General features: G+C 40.0%; 1 protein-coding gene across 3 annotated transcripts in view; it reads left to right on the top strand.

Annotated features, from left to right (window-relative positions):
* The window catches only part of TMEM255B (transmembrane protein 255B), a 56,804-nt gene that overhangs the window by 14,918 nt on the left and 20,788 nt on the right, over nt 1-21,098 (top strand). For all 3 annotated transcript variants that reach the window (XM_088136550.1, XM_088136549.1, XM_088136551.1), the window contains one exon: nt 5,147-5,236. In XM_088136550.1, the coding sequence (XP_087992676.1) occupies nt 5,147-5,236 (90 nt within the window). The remainder of the gene's footprint in view (nt 1-5,146; nt 5,237-21,098) is intronic.

Raw genomic sequence — 21,098 nt, forward strand, 5'->3', positions numbered from 1 at the left:
CTTGTTTGACCCCAGAATCTGATGTGCAAAAATACTCTGCCACTGAGTTATGAACAGTCCTAGCTGAGGGCCATCAATAGACAGTTTAACTATCTTGGCGAGGTGTTCAGCTGTCTTGATTATGAGGCATCAATACATTTGTCTGATCTCTTTTTAAAACTAAGTTCAAGCCCTCACTGTCTTTTGTGGCAGTGAAATCCATTTGTTAACACTCAGAGTCATTGAGAGTCAGGCGCCATGCAAGTTCAATAAATTATTATTGTTGGTTACACAGTCAGGCAGATTTTTAGACTGGATTTGGCATTTTGGTCCACCTATTGAGTCCTTCCCAAGGACCTGAGATAGGCAGATGTTGTTTGATAGCGTTAAAGGTATTATCATAGGATGTAAGCTGTTCCAAGTAAAGCTGCCTTTTGCAATTGACTGATGGTGATTTTGTCAATGCTGATGGTCTTCAAATGGTGCTCCAGATGTTTTGGAATTGCACCCAAGGCCCCTATTACTATTGGTACTATCTTTGCTTTCTTTTGCCATAGTCGTTCTATTTCTATTTACAAGCCTTTATGTTTTGTGATTTTCTCCAGTTCTTTCTCTTCTATTCTGCTGTCTCCAGGTACTCCAATGTCCACTATCCAGACTTTTTTGTCTTTCTTATCAACAATTGTTAAGTCTGGGGTGTTGTGTGGCAGGTGCTTGTCTGTTTGAATTCTAAAATCCCAGAGCATTTTAGCTTCTTCATTTTCTATTACTTTGTTTTGTGGTCCCTGTGCAAGTTCTTGCTTGCAGGCAGATGGTATTTTTTGCAGATATTCCAATGCACCATTGTTGCTACTTCGTCATGCTGTTTTTTTTGTAGTAGTTGTACTAGTAGTAGTAGTAGTAGTTGTTGTTATGCTGTTTCTGTCTTCTAGCCTCTTCTGCAACTACGAGGGAGAAAAATAATATAGGGAATTGCTCTACGGCCTTTGTCGCCTAGCTTTAATTGCTACTGTAATATGAGATCTGTGTTTTGTACACATCATATTACAATAACTAATTCCTAGAGTACTTGTATGCTCTGAATGTGCAGCTCATTCATACTCAATATTGGGATGCTTAAATCAGTATGCTACAGGAAAGAGAGGGATATGGATTCTTTATAAATAGAAAAGCAGCTGCAGAAGGGGAGAGAAATTATAACATGTTAAATGTCCCAACTCTTGGGACAGTCTTAGTTCAGCCTGAGAACAGTACCTGATAGACTAGATCCATTTAGACTAGGAAAGTGGTCTGCATGTTACCATGTGCTGCTGTAAGACTAAGTGCAAATTTCACAGTTGAATAACAGCCAGTTTCTTTCCGTCCAAAATCCTTTCCTTTTTTTGCTGTGTTTTATTTTGCCTGATGAGTACCAATGATTTAAAAGCTTGCACACCATTATGTGATGGGATATAGCTGCATTTGATAAAGATCTATCTGTTGAAAAGGTTACTTCAGCATGTGTAAATGCTTGTTGGAAATACAAGCAAATGACAAGAGTGAAAAGTACGAGAAGAAATGGCAGCATTATACTGGAGTAACTATGCTTTTCAGAAATAGAAGATTGGAGGAATCGTACCTTCCTATCCTTGCTGTCATTAGAGCATGCCCATGCAATTACACAATTTTCATTATACCATTTTTAATGTGCACATGTAGTTTTATTCTGTCAGATGTAATATTTTGTAGATGAATCTCATTAGTTAAGCTACACATTTGTTCCATCCTAAAATATTTTGATGGGTAATATGGTGTTTGCAAATTGCTGAGAGTGAACAATTTGGAGAACCAAATATGGCCCTTAATTATTAGTCTGATTTAAGGGGGACCAGCTAAGGAAGCAAATTTCAGAAAGCAGAATATGATAGTTCAAGAAGACCATCAAAGCTAATTTAATGTTTATATTATCCCTAAGGCTCTCCCAAGTGAGAGCTTTGGGGACTACAGTAACTGTTCACAGGGGTCACACTTTTTATTCTGGCCCTTCTCAGCACCACAAGAGCCAATATGATGAAAGAGTGGGAAGACCCAGTTGAAGTTTTCATTCAGCTGTGAAGCTACTGGAGAAGGGCCGGTGTAGAGAGTAAGGAAGACTACCTTGATGAAGATATGTAAGCTCGTTGCCAGATATGTCTAGATAATGTTAGGAAGTGGCTCAGACAGACACTCCTTAATTCGCTGAACTATGGGAAGGAGGAGGCACAACACAATCAGACTTCCAGATTCTATTATTATAACCAATCTCGATGAAAGTAGTTTTAGCCTTCCTGTTGGAGTTGATTTCTTGGTCTTCATGGGGCTGACAGCCAATCATTATTTCTCTGTCTAACCTCCCTCATTAAGTTTATATGAGAATAAAACAAGAGGAGAGTCACTATGCAGTGCCTTAAGCTACTAAAATGAGGTAAACAATATTTTTGTGTGTTGGGCCATACCATTTAACACAAAAAAATTAGAGGGGAAAGATGGGGGGACAGGTGAAAAAGTGGAAGGAATCCTCATCAAATTTGTAGATAACACAATACAGGGTAGGACAGGCAATATTCTAGAAGACAGAACCCCAGTTCAGAATGTTCATGATCTCAGTAGATTATAGATCTAGAGGCAGAAACATTGTGCTGGCAAAACATTGAATTCTGCAAAAACAGGTTAGTCTTGAGCCAGGAACCATAATCCAAGGCATTATTCAGGAGAAAAGGGAGCAGATGCATAGCAGATACAAATCAATTACTGGGGCTGAGCAACGAGCACTGATTTCTTATAGGCTTGGTATGTTGGGGTTTTCCCATAAGATCAGAGACTCATATTGCACAACAAGAAGGCAGTTTATAAACTGGAGTTCAGTCTACAGATTTACAGAGGGCTGATGGCACAGGTGACATACTGTAGCCTGAATGTTAGCATTCTAGTTTGAAACCCCTCATTTTGCTGAGTATATTTTAAATTGCAATATTAAATTCTTTGCAGTCTCAAGTTGCCAGTGGCAAACTGGTGTATCTGAAGTGCCAGCTGTAGCAAAGAAAAATAATTCATAAACTGTCTCCTAGCTTTTCTTTCCTATAGCTGTTCTCGTGGTGACAGTAAATGATAAGCAAATATGTATGCTATAGGCCAGCGTTTCTCAACCTTGGCAATTTGAAAATGTGTGGACTTCAACTCCCAGAATTCCCCAGCCAGCATGCACCGGCTGAAGATAGCACTAAAGATGTTTCCTAGACGGGTAACGAAACGTCTGCAAGAAAACATCCAAGCTCAGAGAACCCCAAGGACTTCACAATATGGAAAGTTGGATTCTGAAATTAGTCACTTACATTGTTGCCTTAACACAGCAACTATTTTTCAGGGTTGCTCAAATATGAAAGTAATTTAACATTTTCCTCCTGGCCTTTGAATTCTATAGGAAGGAATGTGTTCCAAATGTTTTAATCTTGAGTACACTTCAACCATTCTTTGAATCCCAGAATCAGAGTTGTTTAATCATGGCAAGTGAATAGATTTGACCCTTCTTTGATATTTCTTTCAACAACCATTTAAAGGGATTCTCTTCCAGTGCCATTTTAATGTATATTCAGGCTAGTTCCCTCCTCCACAAGAGGTGAAGCTACAGCTAGGTAATTACAAAGCTTTTTCTCATTAGAAATCCATTGTAATTGTAGTAAGTGCTGCAGCTCAAATAGATATAAATGAATAATGAACATCCAGTACCTGTGATATAATAGCATCCTGTAGTGTGGCAGTTCTTGAGTGAAGTCTCGATTACAGCCATGCTCTTATTGTGGCACAGACTTTTGGAGAGAAGAGGGCATAAATTGTGTGCCTTGGTGCCTATTGTAGTGACAAGCTGCCTTGATAGTTGCAGAGGGGCAACCAGGCAAGAGGTGATGTATTTGATCCTTTGCTGTAGATGTGGAACTGACATTGCGGTACCCTTGCAGTTGGGAAATGGGGATTGGTTCCCCGAGAGACAGGGCAAAACATTACAGTAAATTAAATGATTATTGTGAGCCTACCATTATTGTGATAATGGTACCGGCTCAAGCAGAAGACAGGGAGCTCCAGTTTCCAAATAGCCTTCACTGCTCATTTATTTATTTACATTTTTTGGCCGCCCAACTCCAGTGGACTCGTGGTAACAACACTGTTTCCCTACATACAGTCTAGTCAGACAAACTCTGAGAGCCTTTGTACAAACGAATGGAGGTGTTATCTGGATAGGCATAATCTGAGAGTGAGAGTTACTATATAAATCCTTTTATACATAGAACGCTTCATTCAGTATTGTCGCTGAAAGCAATCTTTAGGAAAAATAAAGCATATCAGTTCATAACCAAGATGAGGAATAAAATAGGCTGCATTATTTCAGACTACGTGCAGGGTAGAACATTTTAAATAAACAACAACCAGCACACCCCCAACAGAGAGTTTATTCCAGTTACTATGCTCAGTATTCTCCACACAGTGACATTTCTATATAGGGAAGCATTAAGAATTATGGTCTCCTGTCTGTAGGATGAAGTAGTAGATAGCATACATTCATACCTAGACTATGTCATTTTTATCTAATTCCTTGCCATGTGTAAGCTGATGCTTGGGGGGGGGGGTAGGGTGAAGCTGTTACAGAATGGTTAGGCCTAACTCTGTGGATAGGTCCATCCTATTTTCCTTTTGTAGACCAGGTACCTAATCTGAAGAAGCCACCCATCAGATTTATCCAGTGAATCTTCTTCAATCTCCGAGGGCACTGATAGGGAATATTTACTTAGAATCATTGAATCATTATTTAGTGTCCATTTTTCTGCACAGAAAGATCAGCTACATATTTATTTCCTGCCACGCATCTGTCTGGTATATACTTAACTGTCAATAGGCTTCTTTAGCAAGACCGTGTATTTTATGCCATAAACTGATGTTTTTACATATGTTGGACAGCACAGCATGTGTGTTCAGTGTTTATAGCATTTGCAAGTAATTCTACTTCCTAATCTCCCTGCTTTTTTTGCCATCGATGACATATAAGTTGAATGGCCAAATGTGTAAAAAAAAGTGCAGATGCTTTTCCTAAGTCTTCATAACTGACTTCCAATGCATGCATGGAGCACTTAATTTAAACCAGCATTTCTCTTTCTAGTTGATAGCATCCATCGTGTTTATCAGCTTTGGAGTGGTAGCAGCTTTCTGTTGTGCAATTGTTGATGGTGTGTTTGCAGCACGTCACATAGTAAGTATGTCATTTTGTGTATTCTTCCTCGTTAACATTAAACTGCTTATGTGACCCGTGGAACTGACAACTTCCTTGGGGCTGTGATGCAGATCTAGACCTTTAGCTGATTAGACCTTCATAGGGGCTATTTATAAGAAATCTGCAGCTTTATCCTTCCTATGTAGGTTTACTTAAAAATGCTCACACTAAGCCGACTGGGGCTTACTCCCAAGCAGTTGCACATAGTTGGCAGGACACTAGAAAGATGCCACATTGATATAAAATTTAAGACAGTTTTTCACACACACAAGTTGCAGGAATGTCAGTTTCTTACAGTGCCTATTCCTTGTAAGGCCTGAAGTTTTTATGAGATGAATTTAAACCACTAATTGTCCTTGGTGAGGTTGAAGCATAAGCAGGGGTATCTGCAGGGCATGGTCAAAAAAGTCAATATGGCAGGCGCGACAATGTGATTGAAGCTCTGCCTGTTTTTTAGGGGGGTTGCATGTGCCCACCATGCTGCCATCTTAATTTTTTTCCCGTGCTCTGCATAAGGCAACCACGGTGGATCAGCCGTTCAGTTCAAAAAGAACCAGTGGGGCAGGAACAGGGCAATGAAAAGCAGGTGATGAAAATGTTTTAAAATGCTGTTTAAGAACTCCTTTAAAGTGAGACATTTATTGGCTTTGCATGAAGAGAAACAACGCAAGGAGTCTTTTTATTGTACATTAAAAAAAGAGGCTATGACCACTAAGATTGAAGGGTGTCTGGCCCAGTAAGGCAGATACGGATATTTGATTCTGAACTGTTAGGACATATCTTAAACTGTTAAATGTGATTGTTAAATATTAAAGGCATCTGAAACATACTTCTTTGCTGAGCCAACAAGACAAATATGGGTGCTTGCTTTTGGTTGTTTGCCATTCAGTCTCCCCCCAGTTCGATACTGTCCAGGTGCATTGGACGTATTTGCAACTATGTTTGTCTTGCCAGAACGCATGGCACCTGCCGTCTTCTGTGCAAGCCTTGTCTCGCGTTTGTATAAACCCCCTGTGTAGGTTTGATAAGAACTAAGGGTTTATTTGCTTGACCAATGTAAAACAGACTATACAATCAGTGGAAGCAAATGTATTCACCTCATTTGGAGTTGCTCTTTATACCATAAATAAATCCCCTTTTGGATCGTGAGTTCCTTTGGCATTTCACCTTCTGTGAGTCTTAGATTTATAATAAGAATGGATTGTTGAAATTCCAGATACAGAAACTCTGCTGGATAGCGCACAGCTTACAGATAAACAAAACAGAGCTATGTGACATGTTTTATTAATTCAGTCTCTCTTTTCTCGATAGTAAACTGAATAGTAGAATTGGCAGAGAAGTTAGCATTACTTGGCCAGGCACTGGCCAATTTTTTTTAAGCAATATTAATATTTTCACAGGAAGAAGATGGTTTCCTGTCATTGTAATGTCCACTTTTGTAGTATTCTTCTTAGGTTCTGTAAGTGTAATTTCTAGGTGTTCTGGAAAGTTTTGGAGATGCTTTGTCATAATGAAGAATTTGGAGTTGAAGGAGGGCAATTGTTTATTGCAGAATTATTTTTTCTTAATAGTCACCTAGCATAAAATAATTCTAATGTAAGAATGCCCCACTTGTATACGTTTATAAAAAGAAAACTTCATCACACATACCATGAAATGAATTGTTGGAGTTTTTGCATTTATAGCTCTTGTTAATGTACTAAAAATATGCAATGTTTTTTGCAATTCAGGTAGATCAGTATTATGATTTCTTTGCTGTGGATGGGTTTTGAAGCTAAAAGATGGCAGATACCTCAGGAGGATGACTTCCATTCAAATCACAATCTTCCCAATTCTCACTACAATAACTAAAACTGTTGGGGAGTTTGGCAAAACTAAAAGATAAGGCTGCATTTGGATGCAGAATTTCCATGCCTGGAATTCTTTTTATCTACCCAGAAGCTTAATACAGTAAAACCTCGATTTAGTGGATCACACCATAACAGACCTTGGATGCAATGGACTAATTTTTATTCAGACTGCTTCTGGAAACAAAGGACAGGTCTGTTTCATCTGAGATTTGTGCATTGCCATTCTTTCTTCTGTGCATGCCTTAGCATGCCAGACCAGGCCAGCAGATGGCATGTGTGGAGGAATTACCACTGCATGGTGTCATCTCATGTTTCTCCCCAGTGCTACCAGCCATCCAAGCTCTGTCCATGGGCCTCCCTGGTGCTGCTCGTACTCCTGTGCACCACCACCTCCTTGTCTCCAGTGCCCAGCACCTTGTCTCCCCTTCCTGCACCTTGCTCAAATTATGATGCTGCTGAAGCCTGGCAAGCAGCAGCTGAGCAACCCCTTCTCTCCTCATGGCACCCTGCTCAGTGCTGCTGTCGCCAAAGTTCCACTGCCAGGCCATCCAACTTCTCCCCTCACCACACCTCTCTTTCTGCAACTTGCATGCTGCTGCCATGGTAGAAACCAGGAAGCTACCACCTCCTCCTCTCCTTCTGCCATGCCCCACTTGATGCCATTTATGCCAAGTTTCACCCCCCCCCAGGCCACCCCAGCATTTCTCCCTCTCCTGCCATTCCTAACAAAGTTAGCACCTAAGCTTTGACCAGCTCTGACAGCACTCTGCCCAGCCCTGCTCAACACTTCCTCCTCTTCCTCCTTTTTGCATATGATGGACTTTCATGCATGCATAAAGCGGAGCCTTGGATTTAACAGGCGTTCAGATTTAGTGGACTCATCCTCCCACCCTCTCCTCATGGTCTGTTAAATTAAAGTATTATTGTATAAAGAGATGTGGGAAGGAAAAAGAGCTGCTTAATTCCATGACAGAACACTGATTTTCCTATGGTAGATTTCCATTTTTCTCAGTTAACACTACAAAGAGGCATATATGAGAACATCCCCCAGATTTCTTAAAAAGTATAAAATGACCTGACAGTGTAAATGCAGGGGGTTTCAGACTTTTTCAGGCCATGGAACCTGTTCATCATTTCCCTCCACCCCTAAATCTGGGAGAACTGATGATTTTTGGATTTACTGATTAATAAGGGCAGAATATGGGGAGAAGAGAACCGTGTTATATAATTTTGAAGGGGAGAAATGGTTTTAAATATGTTTATAACTGCTCTGAAGATGGGAAGTTGCTTCCTTAACTATTTTTCTGTTTTCTTTTTCTTTTCGCTCTTTATTGCTTTAACACTTTTTTCTTTTATCTTTCCTCTTTTCTAACTCTTTCTTTATATTGCTTTGCGTTTATCTTTTTTAACTTTATAAAAACATTCTTCAATAAACATTATTTTTAAAAAAATCCTCCCAGAATCTCTGATCAAGAGGGGTGGGCTTTTGAATATCTGCTGTGCCTTAGTAATTAAGAGAAAAAAATAAAACTCTCTGCAAGGAACTAAAAGAGAAAAATTCTCCATCCCTTTTTTGTTGTTGTTTTTCTCCTTGTTGTTTAGTCGTTAAGTCGTGTCCGACTCTTCGTGACCCCATGAACCATATTGCGCCAGGCCTTCCTGTCCTTCACTGCCTCCCTGAGTTTGCTCAGTTTCATGCTCATTGCTTCAGTGATGCTATCTAACCATCTCATCCTCTGCCGGCCTCTTCTCCTTTTGCCCTCAATCTTTCCCAGCATCAGGGTCTTCTCCAAAGAGATCTCTCTTCGCATTAGGTGACCAAAGTATCTGAGCTTGAGCTTCATTATCAATCCTTCCAATGAGCAATCAGGGTTGATTTCCTTTAAGATTGACTGGTTTGACCTCCTAGCAGTCCAGGGGACTCTCAAGAGTCTTCTCCAGCACCACAGTTCAAAGGCATCAATTCTTCGGCGCTCAGCCTTCTTTATGGTCCAGCTCTCATAGCCATACATTACTACTGGAAAAACCATAGCTTTGACTATGCGGATCTTTGTCGGCAAGGTGACGTCTCTGCTTTTTAATATGTTATCTAGGCTTGCCATAGCTTTCCTCCCAAGGAGCAAGCGTCTTTTAATTTCATGGCTGCAGTCTCCGTCTGCGGTGATCTTGGAGCCCAAATAAATGAAGTCTGTTACTGCTTCCATTTCTACCCCTTCTATTTGCCAGGAATTGATGGGTCCAGATGCCATGATCTTAGTTTTTTTAATGTTGAGTTTCAAGCCAGCTGTTGCACTCTCCTCTTTCACCCTCATCAAGAGGCTCTTTAGTTCTTCTTCACTTTCTGCCATTAGGGTGGTATCGTCCGCATATCTGAGGTTGTTGATGATTCTCCCTGCAATCTTAATTCCGGCTTGTGATTCTTCCAGCCTGGCATTTCTCATGATGTACTCTGCATATAGGTTAAATAAGCAGGGTGACAGTATACAGCCTTGTCGTACACCTTTCCCTATTTTGAACCAATCGGTTGTTCCATGACGGTTCTAACTGTTGCTTCTTGGCCCGCATACAGATTTCTCAGGAGACAGGTAAGGTGGTCTGGTACTCCCATCTCTTTAAGAACTTGCCACAGTTTGTTGTGATCCACACAATCAAAGGCTTTTGCATAGTCAATGAAGCAGAAGTAGATATTTTTCTGGAACTCTCGTGCTTTCTCCATGATCCAGCGAATGTTGGCGATTTGATCTCTAGTTCCTCTGCCTCTTCGAAACCCAGCTTGTACATCCGGTAGTTCTCGGTTCATGTATTGCTGAAGCCTAGCTTGTAGGATTTTGAGCATAACCTTGCTAGCATGTGAAATGAGTGCAATTGTGCGATAGTTTGAGCATTCTTTGGCGTTGCCCTTCTTTGGAATTGGAACATAAACTGACCTTTTCCAATCCTGTGGCCACTGTTGCGTTTTCCAAACTTGCTGGCATATTGAGTGCAGCACTTTAACACCATCATCTTTTAGTATTTTAAATAACTCAGCTGGAATACTGTCATCTCCATTAGCTTTGTTGTTAGCAATGCTTCCTAAGACCCACTTGACTTCACTCTCTAGGATGTCTGGCTCAAGGTCAGTGATCACACCAGCGTGGACATCAGGGACATTAAGATCTTTCTTGCATAGTTCTTCTGTGTATTCTTGCCACCTCTTCTTAATCTCTTCTGCTTCTGTTAGGTCCCTGCCTTTTTTGTCCTTTATCATGCCCATCTTTGCACTAAACGTTCCTTTCATATCTCCAATTTTTTTGTAGAGATCTCTAGTCTTCCCCATTCTATTGTTTTCCTCAATTTCTTTGCATTGTTCATTTAAGAAGGCCTTCTTATCTCTCCTTGCTATTCTCTGGAAATCTGCATTCAGTTGCTTATATCTTTCCCTTTCACCCTTGCTTTTTGCATTCCTTCTTTCCACAGCTATTTGTAAAGCCTCATCAGACAGCCATTTTGCTTTCTTGCATTTCTTTTTCTTTGGGATGGTTTTAGTTGCTGCCTCCTGTACAATGTTACGGACCTCCGTCCATAGTTCTTCAGGCACTCTGTCTACCAAATCTAATCCTCTAAATCTATTCATCACCTTCACTGTGTACTCACAAGGAATATGATCTAAGTCATACCTGAGTGGTCTAGTGGTTTTCCCTACATTCTTCAATTTAAGCCTAAATTTTGCAGTAAGAAGCTCATGATCTGAGCCACAGTCAGCTCCTGGTCTTGTTTTTGCTGTCTGTATAGAGCTTCTCCATCTTTGGCTGCAAAGTATATAATCAATCTGGTTTCGGTATTGACCATCTGGTGATGTCCATGTGTAGAGTCGTCTCTTGTGTTGTTGGAAAAGAGTGTTTGCTATGACTAGCTTGTTCTCTTGACAGAACTCTATTAGCCTTTGCCCTGCTTCATTTTGTACTCCAAGGCCAAACTTGCCTGTGATTCCGATTACTCCTTGACTTCCTACTTTAGCATTCCAATCCCCTATGATGAAAAGGACATCTTTTTTTGGTGCTAGTTCTAGAAAGTGTTGTAGGTCTTCATAGAAGCGGTCAACTTCAGCTTCTTCAGCATCAGTGGTTGGGGCATAGACTTGGATGACTGTGATATTGAATGGTTTGCCTTGGATACGCACTGAGATCATTCTGTCGTTTTTGAGGTTGTACCCCATTACTGCCTTTCCCACTCTCTTATTGACTATGAGTGCAACTCCATTTCTTCTAAGAGTTTCTTGCCCACAGTAGTAGATATAATGGTCACCCGAATTAAATTCACCCATTCCCGTCCATTTCAGTTCGCTGATTCCCAAGATGTCGATGTTCAATCTTGTCATCTCATGTTTGACCACATCCAGCTTGCCTTGGTTCATAGATCTTACATTCCAGGTACCTATACAATATTGTTCTTTACAGCATCGGACCTTCTTTTCGCTTCCAGATACTTCCACAGCTGAACGTCCTTTCGGCTTTGGCCCAGCCGCTTCACTCTTTCTGGAGCTACTTGGAAATGCCCTCCGCTCTTCCCCAGTAGCATATTGGACACCTTCCGACCTGAGGGGCTCATCTTACAAAAAATTTTTCTCTCTTAGCCCCTTGTGGAGAGTTTTCTATTAGAAGCTAAGGGGAAAAAAACCTCCACCATTTGCAGAGAGGGTTTTTCCCCCCCTTCTTAGTCCTGCAGAACCCATTCAAATCTTCACCCAGCCCTAGGGATCCGCAGAACCTAATTTGAAAAACCCTGATATAATGGATCATTACTGTCAAATGAACCATGAACCCCTTTAACTTGGGGACACACATAACTTGGCACTTTATTGGGATTTCTTTAGAAAGAGCTAGAATGAAAAATGCCAGTACTATCCATTATATCCCTATTTTAAGCATAGAAAATTAATTTTTTCTTGTTTTTTTTTTAAAATATCAAGAATAATCAAAGTTTAGGATCTTTTCATCTCAGTGTTAAGTGCTTTCAGTTTTGTTTTGTTTTTTAAAGATGATGAATTAGAGGGTTATCTTTTCTACATTTAAAGATGACATCAACTTGACAAATCAATGGCGGAAAGAAAATATCTGCATGTGTCTTTGTCTATACCTATGTGTGTATAATGATTTGTCCAATTTGGAAGAAAAACACTTCACTTAACTCTACAGAAAAGCACTTAAAAAATTAGAAACTGATGTAAAAGTGGCTTGGTTTAAAGTGTTCCTGTTTTATTTCAGAATCATAATACAGATGTAATTTGCTTTTATTTCCATCTAGCATTTGTGTATTTAAACCCACTGTTCACCTTTAAAAACAAGTGAAATGCCTGAATCAAATGAAATAAATACAGCTGAAAGTAGCTTGTAATGATGTTAGTGCAGATAAAAAAGAATATTACAGGAACCTATTATACATGAATCATGTTGTTTGTACGTATATTGTTACATAGCAGTGACACTGGCCCTCGCGTGCTGCAAACAGATATCCCTGCAGAACAAGAAACAGTTTCTCCTTGCACCCAGCATTGCCCTCCTCAAAAAGCAAAACAAAACAAAATTTTCAAGAGATACCTCTTCAATAATTGATAAACACATAACTGGGTAGCCAATGAAATGGAGAACAGCTCACACAGGGATATAGTATAATTGCATTAGCTATGCCGTTGGAAACGTATATGGAAAACTTGGCTGCCACTGCAAGAAGGCAGAATACCAAGTGAAGGTAACATAAACTTTCAAAAGAAACTAAAGAGGGTAAACTAAGCCAGGAGGGAAGACATTGGTAACTTGAATGAATGATAGGGATGTGACATTTGAGTAGAGAATGACTGTACATTTTTAAGCTTGTATTGCAATATTTAAGCAGTCTGTCGTTTTACAAATGAATGAATAGCACAGAATTGTTTCATTGTAAATTTTATACCAGAACAAATGTGCATACATGCATAATCAATGATAAAGCAAATAGATGGAAAGGACTAAACCAGTGGGGTGCTGGTTGAATTTATTCATTATATGTCTTTTACTCGAACAGGAGCAAGGAGTAAGGGATATAAGGATATAATATAGTTCTTTCCAAAGTTCCAGACTAAGGGCTTATCTGCACTGCCTGGTTCCCCCATTGCCAAAACAGATCAACAACCACTTCTAGAAAGCATAAAGGGACATTGCCCTCTTTTAATTCCCCACCCATCATCAGAGTGACCTCAGGACATGCTTTTCTGCTCCACTTCCCAAATACACTTTTCCAGGTTAGGTCACCTTGAATGTTCCTGTCCATTTGTTGCAGGTGAACCCCAACAGTTCCTTGGCTACTTCACAGAGACAGAAATACCCCTCCAAACTGATTCAGTGCTTAGTATAGTCTGTTATATCTTTCAGAGCTATACTTATCATGAGTGCTGTAATAGCACAATGACTATAACTCTTACCTTGCAAAAAGAAGGTTGCTCATTTGGAACCTGGCAGAAAAAAAGCACTGGGAAAAGTAGGAAGTTCAGGAAAAGGAAAAAAAAGTTTCTGTCAGGTCTTAAACCGGAAACCTTCTATGTACAAGACAAATATTATAGTTGTTGGGGTATTATAGTGCTCATGGAAAGACATTAAAAAAACAGAGCAGTAAGAAGTGATATTTTAAAAGCTGCATGTATGTGCATTTTGATGCTTTAACTTTATAAGTCCAGTTTAACTGTGTGTGTAAAGATATGCATATGTGTATGTATACATATGCATATGCATATGCATATATCAGGTAGGATTCCTCCATGATGATCCCCAACAGGAAGGGAGGTTATTGGCAGTTGCTTTATGAAACAGAAAGGTGGGAGAGCCCAGCACTCCTAGAGGGAGTTCATGGTGACCTGTAGTTGGACTGAATACTTTGCAAGCTATGGCCAGAATGTTTCAGTCTGAACAGGATTTTCCTGAGCTGGCTTAACATTAGGTTGGCATAAGCAGTTTCAAGGTTAAGTACCAATATGTTCTAAGGCTGCCAGGAGCTATTGTTGAAGAAGGCCCCATTAAGTCTGTAACAGTTTAGTTTTGATTTTATGTAAAAATATATACAGGAAGAGTGGATGGGTTGAAAGAAAAGGACAGACTGAGGAGGTCTGTGATTGGGTGAAGTTGATGTGGTCCTCAAAAGGACAGAAGTGAGTAGGGCTTTTTTTTTTTAATGCATGAATCAGTGTATGGTGGAAACATGGATGGTTTACAAAGATAGGAAGGTATGGTGAGGTGATGGTAGTCTATGGCATTAAACCAGTGATTCACTGATCTCTCAGTCTCTTTCTCTCTTTCTTAATAAAACTCACATATACACAAACCCCAAAATTAAGAAAAAGCAACCCTGAAACACCCAAACCTCAGATTATACTGCACTTTCTGGGCCTCATGTGAAGCAGCACCTCACTTTTGATGTTTGCTGGCCATTCCTTTCATACATCAATCAGGGGTGATGGCTTTTTTCTAGAAACTGTGGAGGGTAAAGACCACCCTGCCCCCATTTTCTTTTAAATGCTACATACTGCTACTCCATCCCCAAATATCTGGAATGGGGTCTCCAAATCTAGGCAGCTGGGCACAATTTTTCTTTCATGCTGGACAGCTGAGGCAAAAAGAGGACATATCTGGCCATCAGGAAACCTATTCATAACTCTACCTACAACATTCACCAGCTATTAGGACTGGTCCTCTGTCTGTACCACCTGAGGCTTGTTGCCTGGGTGCAGGACAGAACTGATGGACAGCAGCTCTTTGGTTAGAAAAAGAGAAAAAAAAAACACCAGATCTATACCAATTTTTTTTAAAAATGGCATAGTCTGCTACTTTCCAGAGCAGCAACAAAGCAGTTAAATCCCTTCTGAACTATAAGCCTCCAGCTAGGGTTATCGTTGGGTTCTTAGGCGAAGATAAAAGGAGAGACAGAATAAGTAAAAATTGAAGCAGAACAAAGTAGGATCTGGGGATATTATGAAAAGTAACAACTGACTATATATCTGACAACACTGAATGTAAAGTGAGTTCAGTGGACAAGTTGCAACCTGCCCCATCATACTAGAGGACCCAGGAGAAGCCATCTTCTCTTTCCTCAGTTTCTCACATTATTTAATGGTTGGTTTTCCATCCATCCATAAATATTAGAACCCTGGGGGTTCCCAAACCCACCCAACTTGCTTTCCCCAGCAAGAACTTCTGGGAACTCCTCCTACCTCTGTCCCTGCCTAAGCAGAGGCCTAGACGAGGGGAGATCCTCATCACTCACCATCATTAGCCATGAAGCTACAGGGGGTTTCCACAAAATTTGTCCATGTAAGCTGTTCTGAACCAACACAGTACTGTTTAGTACAAATCCCATTAATCGCTGATTGCAACTAATAGACCAAAAGAAAATACAGTGTGGTTATCTTGGAAAGGGAATGGTAGCTATTTTGTTGAAGCAACAAGCAGGAATGATGAGACGCACACTTTATTTTGCATTTTTATTGATTGCAAGAATCTTCATATTGCCTGCCACTTGGAAGTGTCAGTGTCATGCATCCTTGCTTCTTTCTGGCTTAAAAAGGTCTAAATGGCTTAATTAGCTACAATACTAGAATATGGCATTTTGCTGTTCAAACAGTGGTCTTCTGATTACATGAATTTGTCAAAATATAGGTGAGTCTGGCTATTGAAACTTTGCAGACCTTTTTAATAATAAAACAAAGTGTTGTTGGCTGCAGAGCTATAGATTCGCACATGAAAGCTAGAAAAGCGTATTAGATATATTTTCTTTCTTCGACCAATAGTAATCAGAATGAATTAATTTTAAACTGTTTAGAAGGATTTTAATGTGGTGCATTCAGTACAAAACCCCTCTTAAAAGCTTGTTCTTTTTCATTATGAAAGTTCTATAAGAATGAGTGAATTTCATGTTGCCATCTGGTGGATTTATTTTGCAATAGTAGCAAGTGTCCAGAAATAACTTTTTTTTTCTTTTCTACAATATCTACAGCAGAGGCTCCCAAACCTTCTTGGTTCACGGCACTGTCAGTGTCTCGTAATTTTTTCACAGCACCCCTAGTGGTTCCCAAACTCTGTGCTGTAGCACCCCGGGGACAGTTAGGACAGTTTCATTGCTGTGGCATCACAGGTTGCCACAGCACACAGCTTGGGGACCATGGATCTACAGTATTTAAAGCATAAAACAAAATGGAAATTTGAGTCAGCGAGGTGCAGGTATCATGCTAATTGGTGATGTTGTTTTCAGAAATAGTATAATTTTTCAAAGTCAGGTTTTATCTCGCTTGTTCAAACATGCCCATTCTTTCTTTCTTTAAGTTATTAAAAGCTTTATCGCCTTTGTCTAAAGGTAAGAAACAATTGCCTTATAAATAATAAGGTAATAGGAAAGTGAATTCAAATAATACACAATCCATCTCAACTGAATTAGCAAGATGCTTTAAAGGAAAATGTTCAATGTATCTTCTCTTTTTACTGCTGCTGTATGATACAAAATCGTTGCAAATTACTTTTAAGATCATTTCTTTTCTGAGTGAGTCATGGATATAATTGTTTGGCTCATGGTAGCTTTAAAATATTAACTGAATTAATTTACCAGTAACATTAGTACACTTCCAAACTTTACATTTCATTTAAAAATATCTAGCCTGCTTTGTTCACTCTGTTTTCTTGGAGATAGGTGAAGTTTTAAAGCAGAACGTTCTGTAATTTAAAATGTGAGTGTGACTACTCCAGTATATCATCCGAGATGCGTCTCTGGCTATGTGGAATGTTGATTGTTCTTTTTCTGTGATTCGTAGCCTACCTCTAAGTAGACTATTTACTCTTCACTAGCTTTCTTCGGCCTAAGTGAAAGTTGCTGTCAAGTGTCAAGCCGAGCGTTTCAATTAAAAATAGGCAATCATTAACAAGAGAGTAAGCTGGCCTTTGCTCAGACAATGGGCAAGTTAACCCGAACAGACTCCAAGTTGCATTTTATAACTGGACGACAAAGGAGATCAGAACGTATCAAATCTTAAAGTTATACTCTTCTGGATGGGGTCCCGGTGATCATAATCAAAGTCATGGTGCAGCTGTTACAATATTTCCTTCTGCATTAAGGAAAGGAAGAAGAACTGATGGAAAACACAGGAGAATTACCAGCAGAAGATAATCTCACCTGGACTGTGTGTAAAATTCCACACGTGAGGCAGGTGATACACAATAAAGCCTCTTCGAGAGCCCCCCTCATCGAGGCAGAAGTAGGGGGCCTCCTTTCTTTCAAGTGCGACATTCCTTCCTTCAGGCAAAATTTGTTGGGGGCCACCTGGTGGGTGTTCTTAAAGGTAGCCAAAGGTGGGGATACCATTATCTCACAAACTCATTTTTTTCTTCACTCTGACATGATACATTTTCCCCAAGCAGCAAGCAATGAAAGAGGAAAAACTACTCCTACCAGAAATCTTAACTGATGGTTTCAAATTAAGCCCCAGGTGAAATACAACTTTAGAGCCACAGATTCCCCACCCTTGATCTAAAAAAGAATGGGGCATCGTACATTCTGAACATAAAGTACCGGATTATTTTTGGTACATAATATATTTAATGCTGAAATATACAGGTAAAGCATTGCAACTGGCATATATTCCCTGCTTACAAGGTATGGATAATTAAGAAGCATTATTCCCTTCTTAAAAAATTAACCATGTATCAATTAAACCAAAGCCTCAAAGAAATTTACTAGATTTTCATCTCAACTTGTTTATTCTTCTTTTTTTAATCATGACCTGGTTTTTATTTTAGAACCACCAAAGTAACACTGAAATGATGTTTATAGACAGTAGATGCTTCCCTCTTTCTATCAAATGTATTTTAATTAACAGACAAAATTGTAGCCATATTTATATTTTCTTACGGTCATGCATTATGACTACTTGATAAATTGAAGTTTAATTTCATGTTGATTTTCTCACACATCCAAGCTCAAAGAGTCTGAGCCTGGAATATGTACACCAAAAGCATATTCATATTTAAAAAGTGAATTTAAAATACATAGGTGAAAATCTAAGTGAGAAAATATCTCAGTATTTTGTGGGTCTCTACCCAAGATATGTATGTTGGGATGCTAGAATCTGAAAAAATGGATAAAAATGGCAGGTCTTTGTCACACTTCAGCAATGAAGCTAAATCTGCAAGAATGTTGTTCAGTCGTTAAGTCGTGTCTGATTCTTCGTGACCCCGTAAAATTGACCCCATGAAAACCCCATGGACAGTGTCAACCCCTTCATGGATCACTGCCTTGTCATGGCGAAGGGGCTTGCGTAACTCAGTGAAGTCATGAGCTATACCGTGCAGGGCCACCCAAGACAGACAGGTCATGGCAGAGAGTTCTGACAAAATGTGGTCCACTGGAGAAGGAAATGGCAACCCACTCCAGTATCCTTGCCAAGAAAACCCCGTGGACAAATTCTGCAAGGATAAAAGTGTTTAAAAGCAGCTAGCCTCAATTTAGGCTTTCTGATCTCCTCCTTGAAGCTGGCGTCTTGCCCAGAAGGTCCTACTACTTCCTCTAGAGGGCACACAGGGTCTAACATGCTACAAAGTTTTAAAATGTCATGTCTTGTTCAGGTTGAAGTGAATTAGATCAAAAACTTGAGTTTTATCATAAAAAGCAAGTGTGTGTGCTAATTTTGGAGCTGATAATAATAGCAACTTGACCACACAGCAACCTTTACAGCTCAAGTCTTCCAGTTTGGCAGGTGCTGTTAGTGGTTGAACGGTTGCTAATCTGGGGACTAAAAGACCACTGTGGTGCCCCACACCACTCCAGCAGAGCTGCCAACCTATTTTTGCACACACAGCCTGAAAAAGGGATGCTAGTTAAGTCCACTGCACCCATAGAGCCCAGAAATTAATGAGTTTTAGTCTCAGTGTCCTATCCCAAGTGTCATGGCTACCATGCGAACACAGCTGAAGAAACATCGGAGGTGTGGAAGGAAGGATCCAAACTATCATAATATGTGCACTCATAATCTCTTTTGTCAGCAAGAGTATGCTGTTAAGCTGGCAAAAGAGGTGATTAAAAAATGTCCAGGAAACTCAGCCCAATCCCTGTCTCCTAGTTATCCCTAAAGCTGCAATACAGCCTCACATTCTGATGTATTCTCCTGCCAGCTATACCCACCCTCCCCCAAAGTGTTTCAAAAGCCACAGACACAGTATGCACTTTCAATTATAGGGTGCACAATAGGGGGCTATATTAGTTCGGCCTGTTTCATAACATAACTACCACTTACATCCTTCTCCCCCAGCTTACTATACAGAGCACCTGTACACTGGCTAGGCAAGTAAGATGTCTTCTAGCAGGTGGGGCACCTGTTGAGTTGAGAAGAGGGAAGGGTCATTTCTGACCACAAACTGCAGAAAGAGGAGCTTTGTTTCCATCAGTCCACAAATACAGGTGAGCTTCAAGCTGTGCACTGATCATGATTGTTAGAACTGTGCCAACTTTTGGTCCTCTGGAAAATACTCATAACTCTCTCTACTTTTGCAGAATAGATACTCGCAATATAGAGTGGAAGAGAAAAAAAGACTCCTTACAACTTTCTTCAGGTGATGGCTCCCTGTTTCTTGAGGCCCCAGATTTTCTGAAATGATAATTGATTTTCCAAATACAGACATCGGAGGATCTCCTATGGATATTGATGAAATGAACCCTGAGAACTGGTAGAATATTCAGGTGTATTTTATGCTCCCTCATCAGTTACTTATCCTTGCTGAACATCTAAGTACACAAATTAACTCTTGCAGCTGCTGACAATAATTGATTTCTGTCCTGTCTTTTGGTGCATCACATTCGATCAAAAAGCTCTGCAGCTCATCAGAGGAAAGATATTTCTTCTTCCAGGGAAGGCACTGTGTTAGGATGAGCAAAAGGGAAAAAAGGCGCTGGCACCAGTTTATCTCTCTTTCAAGACCACAGTGCAGCTGTCCTCTATGAGGTTGCAAATACTGTTGGAGTTGATGATGTCCTATATGAACTAAAAAGCACTCGGGGACGGCTTCCCTGTTTCACTTCTCCAAACACTGTATCAAGAAGATGCCATGCACCTTTATCTTTGCATATTAATCCACTTTTAATCATCAAGAAAGGTTAAAACATAACAGGGCAATCCAGGCATGTTTTACTTCCATGCCCACTCAAGCGAGGCAAATTCCTTACTTTACATCAGCTCAGGCCGGCCCAGCCTCATCAAACAATCTCCAAGTCCAAATTGTCCCTTTCCAGAGCTGCTGAAAAAACAATTACTAAGGGGAAGAATCATAAACCTCCAAAAGGCAGAGGAATAGTCAGTCAAACACCAAACATCAACTCAGCTTCCCTCGACAACGAGCAGCTTCCAAGCATCACCCACTGAAGAGTTTCTTAGCTGCTGGTGAGAGGGAGGATTTATGGCCAGTTCTTAAAGGAGACCTGTTGGATGGAAGCTACCCTTGTTATTCCATACATGTCCCAAGCCTTTGAAAGTTGCTTGGGAGGCAGCACTCCATCAGATGCAGACATATTTAGCTTAGTGGTTAGTGAGAAGAAAAGCTGTGTATCTACTGCCACTTCAAGAAGGATGAAACTGATTATCTTAACCATATATCTTGTATTTGGAGTGCTTTCAATTATTGATGATGCAAGGTAAATAGTTGATTGTTTCAATTGTGTCTCTCCCATTAAGAAATGGGAGCGGATGATATCAACATTATAATGCCTTTTCAGACGTATTGGTGATGCGGTTTAATTTATACCGCTGTGAAGAGTTCTGATCAATAGACCTCAGATAGGACATTGTAGAGCTGGAGAAGCTGCAAAGCATGTTAATTAAGCCAGGGACTGAAGCCAGTGAGGACTATTGTTGACCTTTAACAAATTTATTATGAAAACATATAATATATCTGATAGATATAAAGATGCCTCAAGCTACTATTCTCTTTGCTACAACTAACAAAGGTAAATCT

Source organism: Python bivittatus, unplaced genomic scaffold (genome assembly GCF_059951505.1).
Source record: "Python bivittatus isolate LINGU-HERP-01145 unplaced genomic scaffold, Pbiv_v1 ctg000060_np1212, whole genome shotgun sequence".
Lineage (NCBI taxonomy): Eukaryota > Metazoa > Chordata > Lepidosauria > Squamata > Pythonidae > Python > Python bivittatus.